The 24,232-nt window shown below is 40.9% G+C and overlaps 1 protein-coding gene across 2 annotated transcripts; it reads left to right on the forward strand.

Annotated features, from left to right (window-relative positions):
* Nucleotides 1–913: 913 nt before the first annotated feature.
* Nucleotides 914–23,715, forward strand: U2AF1 (U2 small nuclear RNA auxiliary factor 1). 2 transcript variants are annotated; one of them, XM_030576819.1, is made up of 8 exons: nt 914–1,021; nt 6,186–6,273; nt 9,935–10,001; nt 15,096–15,145; nt 16,161–16,259; nt 18,043–18,176; nt 18,651–18,743; nt 20,730–23,715. In XM_030576819.1, the coding sequence occupies exons 1-8, from the start codon at nt 978–980 to the stop codon at nt 20,896–20,898; spliced, it is 744 nt and encodes a 247-aa protein (XP_030432679.1). In that variant the 5' UTR covers nt 914–977; the 3' UTR covers nt 20,899–23,715. The 2 variants fall into 2 exon arrangements, with proteins under 2 accessions (XP_030432679.1, XP_030432669.1); XM_030576809.1 differs by lacking the exon at nt 9,935–10,001 and adding an exon at nt 10,905–10,971.
* Nucleotides 23,716–24,232: the final 517 nt, after the last annotated feature.

Consider the following 24,232-nt stretch of genomic DNA (forward strand, 5'->3'; position numbering starts at 1 on the left):
GTGAATTGTCCTAATCACTTCAGTAAATTGTGGTTACGGATGGTCTCAGCCACTTATTTCTGTTTTAGACAAAAGAATAATCCTCTCTGCTGATTTCCATACATAGCCTGATAGTTATTGTACAACTTTATGTAGGACTAGAAGCACATTATACGGTCTGTTCGGGGAATACCGATTTCCTACTTTTGATGTCCTTAAATGATTTTTTGTGGTTTGGTTTTATACCTTTTTGCTATTTCCTCTTCAAAACCGAGCACAGCCCTGCCCTACCGTAAGCCTGCTCCTGTTTGCTTATGGGGTAGTCAATAGGCAGACTGTGGGCCAAATCCAGACCCCCAGACACTTTTGAACAGACCCTGAAATCTTTTTATTTAATTAACACTTTTTAAAAAAATTTCTTTCTTCTGGAGGGTGGACCTTGACTACCCTTTTGGCCAAGGGCACAATCCAGTCTTGCCAACCCTTGTGATTGTAGCAGGAGTCTGGCAGTGCAGAGCTGCTGCCCTGAAAGCCCCAGCACCGGGAGGCCTGTGATCCCGTGTGAACCTCAGATAAGATTCCCAATTACTACACCCGGCTCGGGGGTAAGCTCTGCACGAGGAGCTCCTGCCCCCGCTGGGGGTTGACCCCCGCTGATTTGAGCCAGTCCCGTGACATGGAGGGCTTGGGGGGGGGTCTGGCACGTGCCGGACCGCCGTAGGGATCCCGACCCTGCGCTCCACACGCGGACTCCCTGCTGAGGGCCGGGAGCCTTGGGGTGCGGCCAGGCTGGGCACGAGGCTGAGAGACCCCGCCCTGACTCACTCTGACCCCCACTGCGGAACGGAAGCTGGGGGCGCATGCGCGGATGGCAGCAACCCCTCCCCCATGCTCTGGGCACAGGCTGGAGGCGGTGGGCGGGGCAGTGTTTCCGGCGCGAAGCTGTGACGCGCTCAATCGGCGCCGGGGCCTCTCCGGCGGTCGGTTGGTGGTGGGAGATGGCGGAGTATCTGGCCTCCATCTTCGGCACAGAGAAGGACAAGTGAGTGCCCTGTGCCGGAAGCCGCGCCACTGGCGGCGGCCCAGCGCTCCGAGTACCCTGCAGGGGAGAGATGGCGGGGGTCGGGCTCGTGCGGCCTGTTCACATAATGGGTTTCAACACGGAGTCTTCCCCTTCCCCCCCCCATCGGTCCTCGCTGGGTTCTCGTGCCATGGAGCGCGCGTGCGCGCGCAGTTTATTGCTTCCCGTCCAGGGGCAGGCGGAGCGGCCTTGGTGATTGGAACGTGGCGGCGCGCGCGCGCGCTCTCCCTCCTGCGGGTGGGAGAGGAAACTGGGCGGCGCGCGCTGCCTTCCAGAGACCAGGCCCGCGCGCGCAGTGGGTAACCGCCGTGTGGGTTAACGGCGGTAACTGTCCCCACGCCAGGCGGGCTGCGCGCAGCAGAGACTTTCCACGCGCTTGTTCGACGATCCCCCATGGGGAGCCGGCCCGGACACCTCCGCATTCGGGGCGCGGGGGAGGCAGTCTGCGCGCGGAGCAGCGCCCCACGTGCTCTCCCGCGCTCCCCCTGGCGATCAGAGTCTGCCGTCGTGCTGCGGGCGCGCGCTCTGGGGCGCGCCTCCCGCCGGGCGGGTCCTCGTGTCCCGGTTTGGAGCCGTGAACAATTGGGGATGGGGGCCAGTGTCCCTCCCCCGCCCCCCGGCTCCTTTCAAAGTCTGCTCAGGCTAGTAGCTCCCTTCCCCGCGTCGCCCTCTATAGAGTCGCCTCCTCGATACCCTGAGGCCGCGTAAATCCAGGTCCTGCTGCTCTGGGTTACAATGGCGAAAACGACCCTCCGGGCTCTGCTGTCGTTTTATGATTTGCTCCTGAAGCTCTGATCAGGAAAGGCCCTGGAGCCGTTGCTGTGCTCAGTCAGGAGCACTAATGTATCCTCTTTACACTTGATTGATGTCTGGAAGATTCATTTTTGCAGACGCGAGGGCCTGCAGTTTTTTTGTTTGTTTTTGCTTTGCTTTTAAAAACAAGCTTAGGTTCTATAGAAATAGGTGTTGCCCTTGATTCTGTCATTGCCTCACTGGATTTTTGATGGCTCATGGTCATCCTTCTGTCAGAAAATGAGGGTATGTGGCTCTTGAATTGTCCTAATGTTGCTGCCTACTTGATGGAATAGATTGATGTTAATCATGCAAACATTTTTTATCCCTTTAGGGACTGCGCATGATTCACTCCCCTACCCCCATGTCAGTCCCATTCATCCTCAGTGAGGAGAATTTGAAAATGAAACTTTGCAATGGTCATTGAGTTGAAATTGTAGAGGTTATTATGAATTATTAGAGGTTTTGTAGTTTGGTTTTTAGCTTTGGATTTGGAGTGAACTCAGTACTGTTTTCTTTTCTTTTTTTCTGAGATATGCATCTGAAGGTGTGTCTACACTACAAGCACTGCTATAGTGTAGACACATACTATAGTAATGGAAGAGGTTTTTCCATCGCAGTTATATAGTGGTCACTAACCCTTTGATCGTGATCAACTGGTCAATCCTGGAGCCTCTGCCAGTCGATCACGATCTCTGGGCCTCTAAAAGTCCGGCGGTTCAGCAGCCTGCCGTGGCCTCACACTGCTTCTGGAAGTGGCTGGCTGCTGGCATATCTCTTTTGCCGTGGAGGGAAGGGGCTGGTGTAGCCAGCCACTTCTGGGAGTGGGGTGGGGCCAGGGCAGGCAGGCAGCCTGCCTGGCCTCTGCTGCGCCGCCACCTGTGGTAAGCGCCTCCCGGGCTGGACCCTGCACCTCACACCCTCTCTTGCACCCGAACCCTGAGTCTGAAGCCCCCTCCTGCACCCAAACTTCCTCCCAGAGCTTGCACCCCTCATTCCTGCACCCCAACCCCCTGCCCCAGGCTCAGCCTGGAGCTCCCTCCCACACTCCAAATCCCTTGGCCCCAGCCCAGAGCCTGCACCCCCTTCCACACCCCTGCCCCATCCCAGTGAAAGTGAGTGAGGGTGGAAGAGAGCGAATGACCGGGGGGTAGGGGGAATGGAGTGAGCAGGGCCTCAGGAAAGGGGTGGGGTTGATCTTAAAATCAAAAAGTGATCTTGTGCATTAAAAAAATTGGAGACCACTGCTGTAATATATCCGTCTCTGAGGGTTGTCTACACTTAAAATGTTGCAGCAGCACAACTGCACTGATGCAGCTGTACTACTGGAGCACTTCAGTGAAGATGCTACCTACAGCGATGGGAGGGATCTTCTCCTGTTGGTGTAGGTAATCCACCATAAGAGGGCGGTAACTGTCTCAACGGGAAATGTCCTCCTATCAACATAGTGCATAGGAAGTTAGGTTGGTATAACTGTCACTCAGGGTTGTGGGTTTTCTACACCTCTGAGGCCATGTCTACATCTAAAATTTTGCAGCGCTGGTTGTTACAGCTGTATTAGTACAGCTGTATAGGGCCAGCGCTGCAGAGTGGCCACACTTACAGCAACCAGCGCTGCAAGTGGTGTTAGATGTGGCCACACTGCAGCGCTGTTGGGCGGCTTCAAGGGGGGTTCCGGGAACGCGAGAGCAAACCGGGAAAGGAGACCCGCTTCGCCGCGGTTTGCTCTCTCGTTCCCGGAGCCACCCAGCAAACCGCAGGGAAGGAGACCTGCTTGCTCGGGGTTCCAGGAACGAGAGAGCAAATCGGGGAAGGAGACCAGCTTCGCCGCGGTTTGCTCTCGCGTTCCCGGAGCCACCCAGCAAACCGCAGGGAAGGAGACCTGCTTGCTCGGGGCTCCGGGAACTAGAGAGCAAACCGGGAAAGGAGACCCGCTTCGCCGCGGTTTGCTCTCGCGTTCCCGGAGCCACCCAGCAAACCGCAGGGAAGGAGACCTGCTTGCTCGGGGTTCCAGGAACGAGAGAGCAAATCGGGGAAGGAGACCAGCTTCGCCGCGGTTTGCTCTCGCGTTCCCGGAGCCACCCAGCAAACCGCAGGGAAGGAGACCTGCTTGCTCGGGGCTCCGGGAACTAGAGAGCAAACCGGGAAAGGAGACCCGCTTCGCCGCGGTTTGCTCTCGCGTTCCCGGAGCCACCCAGCAAACCGCAGGGAAGGAGACCTGCTTGCTCGGGGTTCCAGGAACGAGAGAGCAAACCGGGAAAGGAGACCAGCTTGATTACCAGAGGCTTCCTCCTTCCACGGAGGTCAAGAAAAGCGCTGGTAAGTGTCTACATTGGATTACCAGCGCTGGATCACCAGCGCTGGATCCTCTACACCCGAGACAAAACGGGAGTACGGCCAGCGCTGCAAACAGGGAGTTGCAGCGCTGGTGATGCCCTGCAGATGTGTACACCTTCAAAGTTGCAGCGCTGTAACTCCCTCACCAGCGCTGCAACTTTCTGATGTAGACAAGCCCACAGTCACGTAGTTATACCAGCATAAGTTGTTAGTGTAGACTGGTGGTTCTCAACCAGGGGAACACATACCACTGGGGGTATGCAGTGGTCTTCCAAGGAGTACATCAAATCATCTACATATTTTCCTAGTTTTACAACAGGCTATATAAAAAGCACTAGGGAAGTCAGTACAAACTACAATTTAATACAGACAAAATGAGAAGGTATGCCATTTGTCAGTAATAGTGTGCTGTGCCATTTCTGTATTTTTGTCTAATTTTGTAAACAGTTTTTAAGTGAGGTGAAATTTGGGGGTTCACAAAACAAATCAGAGTCTTGAAAGGGGTACCATAGTCTGGAAAGGTCGAGAGCCACTGTAGACCAAACTTGAGAGGCATGGGTGGGTTGATGGAAGAATTCTCCCATCTGATTGCAGTGGGGGTTAGGTCAACATAGCTACATTGCTCAGGGCTGTGAAAAGTTTTGTGCTAAGTAAACGTAAATTCTAGGTGTAGGCCAGATGTGAATTAGAATATAATCTTTAATGTGTGCTGAATGTTTCATGCTGTGATCTGGTGATAGAAGTTGCCGCCTAGAAGCCCAAATATACACTTGAACACCTTTCAGATTTTTTCCATGCCTGTAATTGTGCCTGCAAAGTGGAATTTATTAAAATCATTGGTGTCAACATGCAATACTTGTTATGCACAGCCCATTAGAATTAAGTGCTTTTCACTCTGTTCTTCTGTGTGTTCTTTGTAGCTGGAGCTACAGTGTGAAATCTGCCAATTATTTAAGTTCTGCTTTTTAGTTACTGTACTAAACATACCACACTTAACGTTGGGGGGAAGGGGACAGTGGGGACATAGCCAGTAAACAAGTTGGTTTCCTTTTCAGCTCGACAAAAGGAAATGTGAAGGAATTATTGTAAATTGTGAGTGTATGGATGAAGAAAAGTAAATTTAGATAAAAGCAAGGTTATATACTTTGTGTATGCATATAGCCCTTATTGACAGTTTTCACTCTCCTAGCTCTCTGTACTATCTAGTGCCTGTGATTACTTTTCATAACCAAGGTAAATAAGTCCTGTTCTCATTGGTTCATGGGCAGTTTATGCTACTGTGGTACAAATTAGCTCTTGATTATAAAGATAGTCAAGGCTAGGTCTAACAGTTGTTGGCATTTGTGAAATTAGAAATACTAAGTGTTCATTTTGTATGTTTCATTGGGAGTCAGCAGGGCATTGAACTGTGTGTTGCAGGGTGCAGGGAGAGGGGGGAGCTAAGATAGTGGAGTCTGTCTTCCTGTGCTGAGAATCGCACCTCCCAGCTGCAGTATAGACATCCCTTAAGTGTCAACTATTTAACTGTTGACTGTTTTAGCTGGTGGGATGGAACTGAAGCTGACTGAGAGGGTGGAAAGATTTGGGGCTTCCCTGAATGAAGAGAGAGAGGGGAAGGGGAGAAATGAAAGGATGAGGAAGGAGGAGAAACAAATGGAAATAATAGTGGTTACAGGTGAGAATATTTTCCCACTGACTGATGCTGAATATAACAATAAGGTACTGAATAAGTACACTTAAGTACTTCAGATTGCAGCTGCTCTGTGTGCTTTTGATTGTCCTGGAGTTCAGCAGCTCTCAAGTCATGGATGAGGGGGAATCAGTATAAACTAACCAGTCCCATTACTGTCTTGGACTTTATTGATTTGATTGATGTATTTAATTGTGCTTTAAAGTTAAGTTGATAGGGTGCATTTATGTTAAATGCTAATTGTGTATTCATATTCTCTTGCCTTGTATTTCCATAGACTAAATATCTCTTGTTTTTTACTTGCAGAGTCAACTGTTCATTTTATTTCAAAATTGGAGCTTGCCGTCATGGGGACAGATGTTCTCGATTGCACAATAAACCAACTTTTAGCCAGGTTTGTTCCCTCTTGTAGAATTTATGTACATATCTCTTTAAATGTAGGTTCTAAGCACCTCAGATGAATAATTATCCAGATTTAATTGAGGCCAAACTTTTTTATGTATTTTTTTTTCCTGTGGAGGGACTGTTTTCTCCTCCATTTTCCTCTCCCAGCATTTATAGTGGTCTCCTATCTCCCTACTGGTTGCAAAGAGCAATGCTGTTGTAAGCTTGTCTATAGTAGAGACCAAACAGTGCTAACTGTAAGGTGTGTGCTTTCTCAGAGATGTTTAGACACTTAACCCATCCTAGATTGATTACATCACAAACAATGGCAGCATGTTCTACCCATCCCAAATGTCAGAACTTCCAAGATTCTTTTATTTTTTTAAAGCAAATTTGCTTCCTTATCTGACATGGTCAGAAGAGATTCCCCCACTCCTTCATGATCTTTGGCCTAGGCTAAAAGTGTTAGCGGTCACCTGCTTAGCCCATTGGGTGTGAAAGGATTGCTTCTCTACTTTAGCTGCTTAAGGATATACAATTGGCTCTACATGTTATCCAGACAGTGGCCGGTTAAATGTTACCTGTGAAATGAGTGGATATAGGCTAAAAAGAGAGGGGCATTGGTTAACATGTATTTTTGATTTATTAGCACTACAGTTCTCTCAAAGAACGTCTTCCATGCTCCTGGAAAACTTCCACATTTAAATTCCAATTTACATTTACTTTGTTTTCTATCATTGCTGATTGTCGAGATATGCAGGTAAAGAGATGATTTCTCATTTTTAGTGGTTAGGAAAGCTCCTGCATTTCCAGCTATTCACCCACAGAAATGCAGTATATGCGACAGTGGAAGTGCCTTGCTAATATGCCTCAACCGTGACCTGGAGGGACCACTTCTAAAATCTCATCTACAGTAGAATCCTCCCCTTTTAAGAAGCTGCTTTAAAATTCCTCTTGCAAACATAGCTGTGTTAATGAGAGTGGTCAGAAACCATGTATTTTTAAAAAAAAATTTAATATTACAATATGGATTCATAGAAATGTAGGGCTGGAAGGGATCTGAGGAAGTCAAGTCCAGCTCCCTGTGCTGAGGGAGGACCACATAAATTTTTGACCATCCCTGACAGGTATTTGTCAAATCTGTTCTTAAAAACATCCAATGAATGGGATTCCACAACCTCTTGGAAGCCTATTCCAGAGTTTAACTACCCTTATAGTTAGGAAGTATTTGCTAATACTGAACCTAAATCTCCCTTGCTACAGATTAAGCCCATTACTTCTTGTCCTACCAGAGACATGGAGAAAAGTTGATCTTATTCCACTTTGTAACAGCCCTTCACATATTTGAAGAGTGATTTCAGGTTCTCCCTCAGTCTTCTTTTCTCAAAACTAAACAGGCCCAGTGTTTCTTGACCGTTTTCCTCAGACGTCAGCTTTCTAAACTTGTTATCACTTCGGTTGTTCACCTATGGACTCTCTCCAGTTTGTACACATTTCCTATATTGTAGCATCCAGAGCTGGATGCAGTATTCCAGCTGAGGCCTCAACAGTGCCAAATATAGTGGGACAGTTACCTCCTATGTCTGGCATATTTGACACTCCTGTTCGTACACCCCAGAATATTAGCCTTTTTCATGGCTGTTTTTCGCAACTTTTGAGTCATAGTCAATTAGTGATCCACTATAACCCCCATCCTTCTCAACAGCACTACCATCTACACAGTTTTCCCCCATTTTGTAGTTGTGCAAGTGAAGTACTTGTCTTTGTTACATTTCCTCTTGTTGAATTCAGACCAGTTCTCCAATTTGTCCAGGTTTTTTTAATTCTGATCCTGTCTTCCAAAGTGCTTGCAACTCCCCCAACCTTGATGTTATCTGTAAACTTTAAAGCATATTCTCCACTCCATTATCCAGGTCATGAATGAAAATGTTAAATAGTACTAGATCCAGGACTAACTCCTGAGGTACCCCACTGGATATGCCCTCCTAGTTTGACAGCGAACCACTTATAACTACTCTTTGAGTATGGTCTTTCAACCAGGTGTGCACTCGCCTCATGGTAATTTCGTCCAGGCCACATTTCTGTAGTTTTCTTATGAGAGTGCCATGCGGGACTGTATCAAAAATGTTAGTAAAATCAAGATACATCATAGCTGCTGCTTCCCGCCATCCACAAGTCCAGTAACCCTGTCAAAGATGAAAAAATTAGGTTGATTTGGCATGATTTGTTCTTGACAAATCCATGCTAGCTATTCCTTATAATCCTGTTATCCTCTAGATTACAAATTTATTGTTTAGTATATGTGGGTTAGCGCAGGCCTAGTTGTAGGGAAACTTGGGTTCGATTCCTAACTCTTTCACTGATTTCCCATAATAACACATCTAATGGATACTTGCCATCCGTGCTGTCTGGCTTAAACATGTTTTCAGAAATCTCTTTTTAAACCTGAGTTTAAAAGTAATTGTTTCTTAACCTGGACCAACAATTTTCTCTCTGGCAATTTAGTCCTTGTTTATCTGATGTCAGTTGAAGTGAATTGCTGGGCTTGACAGGGTCATGTTGTGAAGTCATAGTCTAGTATGTGTGGCATTGGACTTGACACACAAGCTGGATTGTGATGTCACTAGTGAATTTGATGTGTAATAGTTTGATTATGGAAGACTTTGTGCAAATATTAGTAATCAGCTGTGATAGAAAATTGAGGAACAGATCTTATTAATAGAGAGCTATTGCCATGATTATATTTTATTGTGTTGCCACCACTGGTGCAAGTATTGGTTTGTTTGATGTGTTAGTAAAATCAGTATATGATTTAAATGTAATTTAACAGGTTTTACTCTCTTGGTGGCATCAGAAAACAAGTGTTGCACCAGTTAAATTCAATTGGGGATGAAAGTTCATGCAAACTAACATTAAACTTGTATATTAAGTAATTAAATCTGAATCTCTTTGAGCTGATTACAGTTATATGGACATTGTAATTTTATGTAATATTAGTTTACTAACTTAAACATGGTTTGTTTTTTCAGACAACTTGATTTTAAGAAGAACGGTACAAATGTAAGGTTTCAAGCCTGCGTGGTCTAATTCTTCAAGTAAAAAGCAGAAGGGCTAAAAGGATATTGATGTTTATTGAAGGATCGGAAAACGTGAACATTTAAAACTATTATATTATTTAAACAGAAATTTCACCAAGAAACTGCTTGATCAGACAATAGGGGGTATCTAGTTGATATTTGAAAAACTTGATATCTGAGACAACCGTTTAAAGACTTTACAGCATCACATGCTATGTACTGTGCACTGATACAAATGCAGCTTTTCTAGGCTTGCAGTAATGAATTTGGTTTAAGATAAATTTGGGTATGTACATAACTGAGCAGCTTGAAGTGCAAGGTGACATTGTACTTCTGACACAAGATGTCATACACTTACTTCAAATAAACAGTTTCAGTAAATATACTTGGGACAGTTCACTAGGGAAACCAAACACAGCTCTTTCTTGGTGGTTAATTTAAAACTGTTTTCATAATATGATGGTTTGGATGCAGTTTCAGAAGATACTCTGCAAATCCAAAAGGAAATATCTTATGAATAGTTGTCTCTTTGCAATTGTCTGTTATATGCACAGCAGCCAGTAGAATTCCCCTTTTTATTTTTTTTCCCCGCAGACCATCTTGATTCAAAACATCTATCGTAATCCCCAAAACAGTGCACAGACGGCTGACGGCTCACACTGTAAGTCCCACAGTTGGAGAAATTTTTTTAAAGAATGGTGTTAAAGAGCCCACTCATAATTATGAGAAAATAATGTTGGCTTCTGAGCTGCTGACATAAAGCTGTTGCAAACAGGACAAGTGATGGAACTCTTCTTGCGCATATATCAAGAATTTGGTAAATGTACATGTTTATAAAGTGCAGAAAGTGACTTTTATAAAAAGATAAGCTAGTTGGACTTCCTTGATTCAAAATCATTTGCACAGTGCATGAGCATTACATCCTGTAACTGTTAAGCCCTGTCACTTATTGTTGCATTCATTTTTTAAATGATTACTTTGCAAGCATTTCTCAAATTCTTGATATAATATGAAAACTTAGGTATATTTATGATGTACGGTAAGTTGCCCAAAATTGTGCATTTTATTTCACCTTTCCTTTCTTTAGGAAATGGAGATTTCATGTTATACCATGATTACTGTGTTATACATTAGAGTCATGCTGGTTTTAGTGTGTTTTGAGGGGTTGTTTTATTCACTAATTGTTCAATAAGGCCAAAATCAAACATCTGCATATGATGATACCTTACATGTTACAGCTGTTACTATGACACTTGGATACCATTCATTATATTGCAAACTTTTTTTTGATTGAACCCCATGTAAACACCTCAATTATAATGGAGGTGAACAAAGTAACTGTTAAAGTAAAAATACAGTAATCGAGTATCATGAGATCTCTATTGCTTTACAGTGTTAGGTTTGTTCAGAAAGGTCACCAGCTAAGTGAAAATTTCTCCTCTTGGGAGAAAATAACTGCCTCTCTTTCAGCACTGAGACTCGGCTAAAGTGATCACCAAAAGGAAACCAGTTTCGTGTTAAATTTCTTTTCCATAATATAAAGTTGTTGCGTTTTGTATTTCAGACCATTGCCCTCTTGAACATTTACCGTAACCCTCAAAACTCTTCCCAGTCTGCTGACGGTTTGCGCTGTAAGTTCATACAAGTTCCTTCACTGGTTCCCTGGGCTTGATTGTCAGAGCTCAGTGTCGACTTAAGCTGGTCTACCATTTTAGTTTAATGGATCAAACTGCCCACACTTCATAAAATGTGTCAACAATTTTTTGTCTTTTTCTCTCACACCCTCCCCCACCACACAAGAATTTGTTTCTTAGGAGAAATTGGATACTTGTTCATTATATCAAAAAGTGGTTAAATTGGTAACCCCTGTAAAGCAGCCTTGACCCACTGCTGTCTCCTTTTTCCCTTTCTTCTCCTCTGTCACTTGCCTGCATCCTAGACATATTTTTGCTGTATGTTTTAAAGGTATGCATTAGACTTCGCTGCTCAAAAAGCAGGACAGTCACACATTAACTTAATCCGTAACATGTTTCTCGTCATTATGTTAATGTTGAGAGCATCAAATTTGGAACTTTGACTGCTTGCAAAAATATTTGTCTTAGACTAATGATGCAGCTCCCATTTAGTGACTACTTTGGAAGATAAATATAGACTGACAAATTCTACTCTTCTGCAGCTGTCCTTGTGGATAAGTGCATGTTGCAAATTCTCCCTTACTTTGAAAATTCAAATTCCCCAGAACTAAGTTACATATTTTCATAGTAGGAAATAATTTTAAAAGTACACTTGGGGAAAGGAAACAGTTTGGATATTGTTATGAACTAATTTCTTAACTCTTCTGTAGTTAGGAAATGGGCAAAAAGTCTCATACTGTGCATCATGACAGAAGTTAAATGACTGAGATTGTCAGTTTGTGACTATTGATCTGTCATTATAATTGAACCAATGACACTAGTAGAAAAAGATCTTAAGGGCTTTAGAACTAAAAAAGATGGGTGTTATTTTTCTAATATTTTATGACAAATTGAACATTGAGCATGTGGTGCTAAAGTTTTGTTCAGTTATTACTTTTTTAGCCACTAGATCATAGACTAGTTTGGATTAGTTACCAGCTAAGTTTCCTGTGTGGCCATGCAGCAGCCTATTTAGCATAGCACAGGCACTCAGGGAACCCTCCCCGGTGGAGGGGCGACCCTTTCTGGATCCCAACCTTGCCCGGCCCCCAGCCTGCCAGGCCAGGGCGGCTCCGTGGCCCCAACTATGCCATAACCTGGACCTGCTGTGGCCGGGGCTCCCCTACCCCAGCCTGAATCTGGGCAGCACGGCGCAAGCCAGGGCAGTGCGCCCATACCCAGTTGCAACCAGGGCCGTGCAGCCTGACCTGTCACAGTGCACCACTCCCTGAATCTAGCCTCAGCCCGGGCCTGTCATGGCCGGGGTGCCCCTCCCTGACCTAGCACCGGCCAGACCTGCAGGGGCCAGAGTTGGGGCGCCTATCCTGTGGCCCAAGCCCTGGAGCTGCTGCCACAGGGAGAGACACCTCTTCCCCTCCCTCCCCCAAGTCCAGGTGGTGCTGTGGGGGGAGTACTCTTCCTGCCGTAGCCCCAGAGCACTCTCTTGCACCCCAAACCCCTCATCTCTGGCCCCACCCCAGAGCCCTCACACTCCTGCACCCCAACCCTCTGCCCCAGCCCTGAGCCCTCTCTCACTCTCCAAACCCCTTGCCCCCACCCCACCACTTGAATTTTGTTGTGTGCACCAAAATGACGGTTGTCGCACATCACCTCCATATTGGTTAACGTAACAAAATTCATTCCACACATGAGTGGGAACAATTAGAGGAAACACTGGTTACCAGCATTTAATTAGACAACATTCTATTTTATGAAATCAAATACTAATTTCAGAGTGAAATGTGTTTCATAAGATTAGCATAAACAGCATATCTTACAACAAAACTAAAGCACTTGAATAGATCGACTTGACACTTAATGTCAGTTGTTAAACCAGGACTTTTCTTTAGAAGTAGAATGTTGCTTATGAAGTTTGTATGGATTTATAAAGTTCTGTTGGCCTGTAGGCTTTTTGTTATAGATGTTTACGGTGTTACTATCTGTGTATTGCTAAAAATATGCAGTTGGATGTTGGGTACTTCCTACACATCAGCTAAATTCTCAGTGAGCTGGTAACTAATTTGCATAGAATTAAAGTTGCTTGGTTTGCTGTGCAGCTGTTTAGACTTTATTGCCCAGACCCTCCTGGAGTTTGCAGGAGTCTTTAGGTAAACAGATTCTCCAAACTAGAGTTTGATACTAATATTCAAACTTTAGTTTGTCTTGATAGATGGGTAATTGTATAACAGAGCTTAACTATACCGGGTATGGTAGAGTTATAGCTCTATTTTATCAATGAGTGTGCTGAAACCCTCCCCGTATCTTTTCAGCTTTGTCCCTATTTAAATACTGCATATATTCTTAATGGGTAGCTATTTAATGTTGTTGCTTTACTGTTTTCCTCTCCATTGTTGTCATAGAGGATTAATGTTAATTTTGACCTGCAATAGTCTTGATTTTTATCTAGTAGTTGGACTTCTCAAGGTTCAGACACTGGTAGCCCTGGAACTTGAATGTTTGTGAAGTCTGTATATGATTCTTACCCTTTCCACCTTAGAGGGAAACTCTCAAGCACTTCCAATTTCTTTACTTTTCTTTTTATAATCTTAGTTTGACAGTGGAATGTCCGTATCAGTTTTCAGCACTTTCCCATTTGGTAAACTTTGATCATGCCACTTTCTTTTTATGGAGCCCAAACTGATGCGCTTTTTAAAATCACTCAGATGTTAGTGTGCTATCATTGTTGATGTTGGCACAGCCCTGGGAATATAGTTAGTTATTAAACTGTCTCTGTGTAGTGAATGTTGACTAAATGTTTGGGAGATTTTTAAATTGGTGCATCGGCAAGGGTCTTTTGAAAAGCAAACGTTGAATCTGGAAGGTCAAATATCTTGAGCCTAAACTACTTGACCAGTATCCCTTTAACCTTATAGAGAAAAATTGTCCATAGTTCCACGAAGATTAGGTAGCTTTTGATTGATTAATATTAAGCATCTTTCAGTAAAGATGAAAAGCTGTTCTAAATGGCATGATTTGCACTGTGATCCAGAAATGACTGGGTTCAGAGCACCTGTTTTTGCACAGCGACCGAGGCAAATAAACATAGCTTTATTGGATCCTCCTCCTGTCATATTGCAGGTTTTGCTCAGTAAAGCAATGGTGTTGCATTTTAGAGGTTAAAACATTGTTCATGCATGAAGCGCCACATCTGTTTTAAAGCTACTCTATTTGATCGTAATAAAGCCATTTAACTGAAGATTTAATCAATCTGGCTTTAATGTATATGACTTATTAAATAAAATGTATGGTAAAATGGTGTAGAACTGAAAATATCTCTTGTAATTTATTTTGTTATATTTAATATTTGAAAAATGAGCAAAATTTTAATTTACATTAGTTTTTTAGCAGCAGGCAAGCAGCACTCAACTGCAAAGGCCAGCTAGGAGTATGAATATGATCTAATGTGAATATATAGCCAGCCTCTCTCGCATTTAAAAAAAAAACAAAAGAAAAACCATTCTACAGTATTACAGAGAGATAAATTGGCATTAAAAATAAAATGGAGAAATGCTTTCTACCACAAAGCCACGTAGTTTCACTCTACTGAGGGAACAAGAAAAGCGTATCTTGTATTCTGGACAAATTCAATGGATTACGATGAGCTGCAGTTTTAATCACATCAGTGATTTCTCAAACTAGTGTATTTATACTGGAGGAGTGAACATCTTTAAACAAAGCTCTGCCTTTAGGAAGAGAAATCTTAATCATGCTTTAAAATAGTTAACATGGCAAAGCACTTGCCTTCTGTGTAGGTAAACTATTGGCAGAGGGTGGGGTTCTACATTTAATTAGTCACATTTCAAAGTAAATACTTTCCCCTTAAATTTGGCATGTACCATTTGAATGCTGATTAAAACTTGTCTTGATTTGACCATATTAGTATCACATACTGAGATATTCCTATCTTTTGGGACTCAAAGCTGCTCACAGTTATTTTTAATACTTCTTAATGGTTAACTGCATAGCATCTCTTATGCTTCGGTAAATGACTACTTCTGTTCTCTAAAATATATTTTGTAGTATGTTCAGAGTCTTGTCATTCAAATATTGATTCTAATCTGTTCGACTCTTGGAATTTGCAGGTGCTGTGAGCGATGTTGAAATGCAGGAACATTATGATGAATTCTTTGAGGTATGTTGAAATTCACTGTTAAAAATGTTTCATATTCTTCAAAGGCAAAGTTTAATTGGTGGCAGTGAAAAATTACAAAAATAAACCCTCCAGCTAATCCTTGATGGGACAGAAAAAGGAAAACTATAATTCTCTCAGATTTACCACTTCTAATTCTGATAAATAGGGCTTTAAATATGCATTACAAGAAACACTCTCTGCCCCAAAGAGTGTACTGTTTAAATGATAATAAGATTGGATTCTGGGAGTGATCAGGGAAGGATGGTGGAGGGGGAAGAAAACACAAATTAGACATTTGGTTGCTTGACTGAAATGTGTATCCTGTTAGTGTCTAGATATTTTTTGTATAACTTCAGTTTTACATATTAAACATATAGTCCCTGCTGTAGTCCTTCTTTAATTTACATATAACTCTATTGTTTATATTAGACCTTGGATTAAGTTTCAAAACAAAATACTGTATGGTCTATTTTTGGTGTGTCTCGCACTCTGTTTTTTCCTCACACAGTTGAGTTAAAAAGTATACTTCAGTGTTAGCAAACAATTTATAAATTTTGAAGTGTAGGGTGACCAGACAGAGAGTGCGAAAAATTGGAACAAGGGATAGGGGGGTAATAGAAGCCTATATAAGATAAAGACCCAAAAATCGGGACTGTCCCTGTAAAATCGGGACATCTGTTCACCCTAAGTGTAGTAGACTGGAAGATTGGCTTTTCTTTCCAAAAGGCATGGCTTTAGTGTCTTGTATATCTCATTTTCTAAATAAAGAAAAGTTACTTTTTAGTTGTATAGTTAATTACTTTATCCTTGTAGTGCTCACAGTGTATTAAATATTGTCCATGCACACAGGCTGATACAGTGCCTTCCCAGAAATGTACAGTCTTAGAACAAAAATGTATGAAGGGTGTTGGGAGAGAGAATAGTCTTCCTGCTTAGTAGTGATTAATTGTCTTGTAGGTATGTTTAATCCGTCTAATTTGCACAATATGTTTTTAATAAATTTCTCTATATTTAGGAGGTCTTCACAGAAATGGAAGAAAAGTATGGTGAAGTTGAGGAGATGAATGTTTGTGATAACCTTGGAGATCATCTAGTTGGAAATGTATATGTAAAGGTAAGATGCAAAAGCACCTCTGCAATACATTATGAATACAAATTTTCTTTAATATACACAATTAACATTTTCAAAACATGGCGGCACCTTTACGAAAGTAAAGACCTGTACATTGGAGAGAGAGAGAGAGAGAGAGTGTGTGTGTGTGTTGGGTTTTTTTTGTTTTTGTTTGGATGGATTAGAATCCAAACCAGGCAGAGAGGAAATACATCCCCTTACAGTTGAATCTGTCTTGTTTTCATAAAGTTTGATCTCACCTTTTTAGTTGTGAAGATATTTCACATAGGTGAACTGTTGTCTGATTTACATTTGAGCATTGAAATTCAGAGCAGTGAACTATAAAATTGTTAACTTACAAGTGTGACTGTGACCTGTTCGATTAAATGTTAATTACTTCGTTGTTGGAGAAAGACCTGGTTGTATTCAGCAAATGCACTTCAGAGGAGTTTCCATTTACACAGAATGTCTTGCAATTCCTTAAAGCCTCTCAGAACAGTCACACTATATGGTTTTTAGGAGAAGACTAGAATAGCTGGGTTCAGTTTTGACTTTAATTGTGACCGGGTTCAGCTCAGTCCACTCGAGTAAAAAATACTGAACTGTCTTACTGTGTGTTAATTTGTGTGTCAACTGGTTAAACTACAATACAAGCAGATTTTTAAAATAAAATTCCAGTCAGTTTTTTTCAGATGTTGCAAGACGTTAGCTTGTTTTATATTCTTCCTGTGAAACGTAATAAATAGAATATTTACACTGTTGCGCATTACAGTATTAAACTTTAAAATTAGAAGTATAGTACGCTTAAAGGGGTCAATCAGATGAAAATCATACTTTAAAAATTCTTACCCATCTTGCTAGCAGTTGAATTTATTAGAACTGGCATAACTTGCCTGCTCTTTGCACCTTGCTCAACTTGAACACTGGGATGATTTTTTTTGTAATGTTGATGAGATCATTATGCAAACTGGAATAGGTATAAAAAACAGATTAAATGAAATGGCATTTGTACAAGCCTGACCCTGAAGGGAGTGGGGGGAGGAGAGAGTAACTGAGCATTTACAAAATTGCTGAAATGCATACAGCCATTTTAAGTATTACTAGATTTATCCTGACACCCTTCTTAACCCCAATCATTGATGGAATTCGAAAAGTATTTATCACATGCTTATTTTCCAGTCAGTTTTGCTTTCTGGTTATTATGTAATTAGCACTGTGTATTGTTTTGGAGTGTAAACACTGAAAGGTGGAATATTGGTTTAAATCTCCCAGAACCTTGTTACTGCACACTTAATCTTTTGAATTAAGTGTTTATCAAACCTTCTTAGAGAACATAAATTCATGGTCTAAAATGCTTGACAGCCTCTTTAAGCTCTAATTGTCCAGTAACTAGTGAGTTAGATAACGATTTTCTGATATACTTGCAAGTGCAATTACGATGTTATTTGATTCATATTCCTTACAAATGCCTGCAAGACCAATTAATCTTTTAAACATGAAATGTTAATGTTCAACAAAATTATTTAGTCTGAAGAGAAACCACTAAGTCTTCTCCAGATTGACTGTTCATGTTTAAAATGTTACTGCTTAAATAATAAACTGAATGGACCTACATATGTTTCATTAAAACACCATTTTAAGAGTAGGGGCAAATAGAATATAAAATGGGCTTCTAGTTTTAATGCTGGCCTTGAGCATGTGTTAAATATCCAGCCGGGAATTAAAATAGATCAAACGTTATCATTTATGTAATATTTTGAGAATGTTAATTTTACTTTCTTCTCAGTTTCGTCGTGAAGAAGATGCAGAAAAGGCTGTGATTGATCTGAACAATCGCTGGTTTAATGGTCAGCCAATTCATGCTGAGCTTTCACCTGTGACTGACTTTAGAGAAGCCTGTTGCCGTCAGTATGAAATGGGGTAATGAAACGATACTTGCTACTGCTTATGTATTATAGTAGCTTAGAGATACCTCCAAGTTAAGCTTTTCATGAGTGTAAGGTTTCTCAAGTGCATTTCCAAACAATGCATTCAGAGAAAATACACTTAAAGCTACACTAACATCTAGATTCTAGAGCAAGCTCAATTCACATGCCTTAGCATCATGTGCACTCAGTCTCTTCATCTCTACAAAAAATTTCTCTTCACTTTTGGACATTCGTGCACCAGGCACACAGGTAATTCCATGTAAATTATGCTCATGTGTAACTCTGACTTCAGGGCAATTATGATATTTTACCAAGAGTTATGCTTTTCAATTTAATGTTTAAATTGTTTAATGTTACATTAAAAAAATCACAGATCAGTTAACGTGACCACAGGTTTACATAGAAGAAAAGCTAAGAGTATAAATTGGAAATGCTTTCTTTGTGATAATTTTCTTCTACTCCACAGAGAGTGTACGCGAGGAGGTTTCTGTAACTTTATGCATTTGAAGCCCATTTCTCGAGAATTGCGACGTGAATTATATGGACGTCGTCGTAAGAAGTAAGCATTTTATATTTTTAATTTAAAGCCAACTGATGCAAATAATGTAGGGATTTTTTCCCTAAACTTTTTGAAGACATAAAGAATAGGATCTGACTTTGAGGGAAGTTGTTTAAATCATTTTTTCCTCTCCTGATCCAGTTCTGGTGTGGAATCACAATCTGACTCTTCTGTAAATATTCAGGACTTAATCTGGCTTTGTGGCAAATTTTAAAAATAATCAAAAATGGAGGGTGGCAGAGAGAGTCAGTAATGTGAAGGACAGAGTTTCCAATCAGTTCATATCCATTCCATGTTGGGAAAGTGAAAGTGATGTCTAGTGCATGTGTCAGATGAGTTGGTGATCTTGGTTCCATTGCTAGTGGACAGTTGCCAACATCACAAAATTCCATGTCTGTTGGTGCTACTGTTCCCCCTTGGTAAGCGTGCTGTGTATCGAATGGGCAATAGATAGAGTTCCACACAGTGGCAAAAAGGTTTCTGATAATCTTAATTCAGGCACGTTGGCGAACATTGCATTGCTGCTATCAGTATGAAACCTCTTTTGTTGATAGGACTTCACTTTCCAGTATTATCAATTAAACACTTTCACAAACACAAACATTCATATTTTTCTAAAAATGCCGTTGAATTGTCTTGCAATATTTTGGGAATTGGAGGAGTAAACTTAATTGTGAAAAGTTCATATTGCATTGTTTTCTGCTTGCCTGATAAATTAAGTATTATTTAATTTTAAATTGAAAGTGTCAGAGATATATTTATACTAAGAATATTATAATATTGTAAAAGATGTGCTGCTGACTTAAGAGTCATAGTTACTTTTCTGGTTCCTGACCTCTTTTCCCTTAGTCAGAAACACTTGAGCTTGGCCTCTTTTTCTGAAAAGTCTTCCCTCATCCTTTCTTGTGAGATTATGAATATGGATTTTCAAGAGTGGATTATGTATATTTAAAGGTGACCTGCCAGTATTGTAACCAAAATGAGACTTGTGCCAAATGTTCCAAATTACAAGGGGCAAAGTAAACATTCAGCACAAATGATCTTGCTTTTTCATCTTTTGCCTTACACATATACACTTCTACCCTATCTCAAAAAAAAGCCTCCACACAGTTTTGCTGTGACACACCAGAATGCATCATTCTTTCATGTCCTAGATCACCCTCCAACTCCTCTGAAATTTGGTGTGTTCGCAAGTTGAGGCAAACACAGTTGCTCAGTTCCACTTTGAGCTCCACAGCAATGCCTATAAATAAAAAAAATCTGTAGTTCATATTTAGTAGCGTAACTTTAAAAAAAATTAAATGTATAATTTTCTATTTCGTAATAGAAATGACTGGTTAAAGCTTTTCAAAATCCTTCTCAAATATTTTTGTGACCTTCCTCCCTAAGAGGCTGGCTCTGGAGCTCTGAGTAGCTGTGACATCAGAGATGCATTTTTGGGCTCTTGCAGCTCACTGGCCTTACTATGTTGGTGATGGAGAAGGTGGAGACTGAAGAGGAGGAAAATGCTTTGATCTCATACTACTTGAGAAATTTAGAACAGAAAATCCTGATTTGTTAGGCTTTTTTTTATATATAGCTGTCCCTATGGCTTTAGACTTGTAGTGTACCATTAAATCTGTAAATGACTACAAAAGACTTCTCACAGTGCTCCAACTGGTTCTGCGTAATAGTGCAATTAACTTAGAGGGGTACTTCCAGGGAACTAACACTTTTCTGGCCATTCAGACAAGTGACTGCAGGTAACAGTTTTCACTATACGTACTGACCCTTCATTGTCTAAAACTGAAGAATTCTATAATGATGGCCTTGTGGGCTTGAAGGTGCTAGGCTCTTAGGTGGTGGAAGTACCTAATCACTACTTTATTTCAAACTCTACTGCTTTTTCTAGTGTTTTCATTGAGTGATTGATCCTTGGTACTCTGTAGAATATTGCTGCATTGTTTCACCATATTTAAGAACTACAATCTTAATGCTTTCTTGCAGGCATAGATCCAGGTCAAGGTCCCGTGAACGTCGTTCTAGATCCAGAGATCGTGGTCGTGGAGGTGGTGGTGGTGGTGGAGGAGGAGGCGGTGGTGGCGGAGGAGGAGGAGGAGGACGGGAACGTGATAGGAGGCGGTCAAGAGATCGTGAAAGATCTGGTCGATTCTGAGCCATGCCATTTTTACTATTGTGTCTGGTAGCAAGTGTTGTAGTCAATTGACCAAACAAGTTCCTAATGAGATTTTTTTTAAAAAAAGATGGGCTTCTGAATAAAAATTTGTAGTGATACAGTATTCTTTGTGTAACTTGTTTCTTGTGGGGGAAGTTTTTTGTTAACTGTCATTCCTCTTTCTTGACAAAGAGCTGGATTAACTATGCTTGCGGTAAAGGTGGCAAATGTATAGGAGGTGCAAGTTTTTACATTCAGGTGTGAATTAACTGTTAAGGAAAATGTGCAAGCCTGTGTATATAATATAAAATAGTATATTATATACATGGATAAAGTACTATATTGCTTAAGAGACAGTTACAATTTAAGTTTCCCTTTTCTGCTATTCTGTTTGCTTATTTAGGTTAGTTTAGGCACATTTAAAGGAAGGCTGTGCAAAGTGCATTTATTTACTCAGTAGAAATGCTAAGTTGCAAAAATATGTATGTTAATAGAAGTCTGTGCACTGTCTATCACTGTGACTGTGGCATTTACAATAAATCCAATTCATTGGTGTAAAATCTAAAGCCTATTCTCTAAGCCCTCGAGTAGTTGAGTTGCTACTCCTGGCTGTGCCAGAATTCATAGTTAAAGAGTTTTTTTTAATTCTTCACACACACACCTACCTGCCTCAGGTGATTCCTTAGAAGGACAGTGTATCTAGTGCAGTATTCAGGCTAAAGTTATGAATGCAGTATCTTATAACAGAACATCAAGTTATCATGCAAAAGCTCATGCTCCATACAGCAGGATGAGTTCTGTATAAAAAATATCAGTATCAGATCCACCTTCGTGGAAGGTTTCTTTTACTTGAAGTTCCATTGACTGTCCTTTTAACTGAAAGCATATCAGTATTCAGGATAAGGAGTAAGTTGAGCGCTAGTGAAAAGTACACTGTACCTTCTCCATCTGTTGCTCACTTCTAAGAGAAGATCTGGCCTGTAGTTAAAAGCATCTTTTCCTACATAAAGCACTTGCATAGCAAAGCTAATGGACAAGAGCATTTTATTACATTCTTAAGTTGATATTTTTAGGCTTACTCTGTCTACATTCTTCATTGCAACTGTGAATCAAAGCTGTACTTCTTCATAAAGCAAAATACATTTTATAGGATTCAGTGCCTCTTCTAGCTCTAAAGCCTCTAACTGATGAGTTGCTGGAACATCTTAAGTGCTATATAACTTGTACAATGCAGTGGATATAGACATTTTGTGGACAGGCTTATAATTAACTTTTCTGTTTTTATTTTTTATCCCCAAAAGATAAACGTAAGAAAAGACCGCACTTGCTGGCACTTGGAAGTGGCAAATAGTGATTAATAATACTGAAGAAGGGAAGCAGAAAATCTTACACATCTTACCTCTTTAAGGTGAACTTTTGGGCCAAAATAAAAATTGAGTTATTCCCAGATTTGTGCAGAATGCTTTCATTAACCAAGCTAGGGGGAAATCGGCACATACACAAACTTGGTTTTAAAGGCTAATGGCAAAGCAAAAGAAGCTTTTCTCTTACTGTACCATTATGATGTGTAAAGATGGCTTTGATCTATCTTTCAGTACACTAGAAATCAGGTCCTGGCTTCCTGTCACCTCAAGGACTTCAACAGTGTTTCGAGGACCTTGGGTGTCAATATCACAATGAGCTGAAACCTGGGGATAGCCCTGCCACCAACTGAGAGGTTGAGATTGTTAGCTTAGCTCTCTAATTCACCTCAATGTACATGTTAAGATTTACCCATTTTCTCTTCAGTGACAGTCTGTGTTACTTAATACCCCTTTCTAGTTAGATTGCAAAATCCAGCAAGATAGGGACAGTATTCATGTGCATTTACGCAATATCTACGGATAAATCAGGGATTACTTTTTTACTTTTTGTGTGGCAAACAGCATGTGTAAGACCTTGTCTATGCCACAGAGTCCTGATGCTAACTAGCTAAACTGATATAAGCCAGTTTCTACACAGTGATTTGTACCAGTTTATTTAAATCATTTTAGCCTGGTACAGCTTTTGTTTGTAAACAAGACCTAAACTAGTACACATCACAAGTGAATTGCAAAGAGCACAATTTCTTGTGCTTTGCTTTATTTTACTTCAAAATTGTTCTCCCTCTCATTGGAATCCACTGAATGCATCATTTTGTGGCCTTGTGAATTAATAATGTAACTCAAATATGCATTCAGGGACACTAATAGCAAGCCAGGGGATGCCACTGAATTTCACAAGGAAGAAAAGCTTTTACAGTTTGTACATTTCCACAACCTAACTAGTGAGAGCATAGACCACAAATCTAGCACAAACTCAATTGTCATTGTAGCCTCACCTGTAATAGTGCATACTACACTTTTAAAAGGATTTGGCATAAATGTCACTTCCTCAAAGCCATTTAAAACTGCTATTTAGGCTTATTAATGGAAATGGAGAAACTTCACTTTATTATCCTAAGCCCCTCTCCCCATATACAAAGTGTAGAACAAGGAAAAAATTTTGAAATTTGAAATACTGATGACCATTTCCTAATGTCAAGATTTCGTCTGTTGAAAAACATCACTTTTAGCTCATGGAATTTCTTAATCTCAAGTAAATGACAGCATATGGTACCTTTTGATGTCTGGATATGTTTAATTTTAAATAAACTCATAATTCCAAGTGACTTCCTCTTATTTGTATTAGTCTCAAATCTGATTTCTCTGTAAAATGCTTCTTGTCCATGAGTATGATGTATGTTAAGACTGTACAACCAAATGGAGAACTTGTTCAAAATAAATCTTTTTTGATACATAACCTGCACGTAATAGAAACACAACCCTTCTTTTAAACCAGACACTTTTCTTTAAAACTGTGCCAGCAAGGTTGTCAGGTACTAAAAATTTTAAACACCCCACCTGTCAACAAAACCATTATTTTCATTTAAGAGACAGATCTCTTTATATACCTCTGTGTGTGTGTATATATATACATTCTAGGAAATGGTCTTTGTTTCCTCAATCAAAAAACAATTATAAATCCATGTATAGCACTTGGGCATTCATGGTACAAGGTGTAGACCGCTGTCTTTCCTTATGCAACTCAATAAGGGATATATTTGAGTAAAGGCTACAGGATTGGTTTTGTATTTGATTGTAGAAATCAATCTTGGCTAATACCATATCTTTTATTTAAGAACATGACAGAAGGAGCTTGCACAATTTAGGAAATACGTAACTAGTGTCCTAAAAGCCTAGTACACTCCCTTTCTCCCTGTCAGTGTACAACACAACTTGATAAATTGGTTTCAGGCAAGGGTTAGCGATTGTCC

This window comes from Gopherus evgoodei, chromosome 1 (assembly GCF_007399415.2).
Source record: "Gopherus evgoodei ecotype Sinaloan lineage chromosome 1, rGopEvg1_v1.p, whole genome shotgun sequence".
NCBI classification, from domain to species: domain Eukaryota; kingdom Metazoa; phylum Chordata; order Testudines; family Testudinidae; genus Gopherus; species Gopherus evgoodei.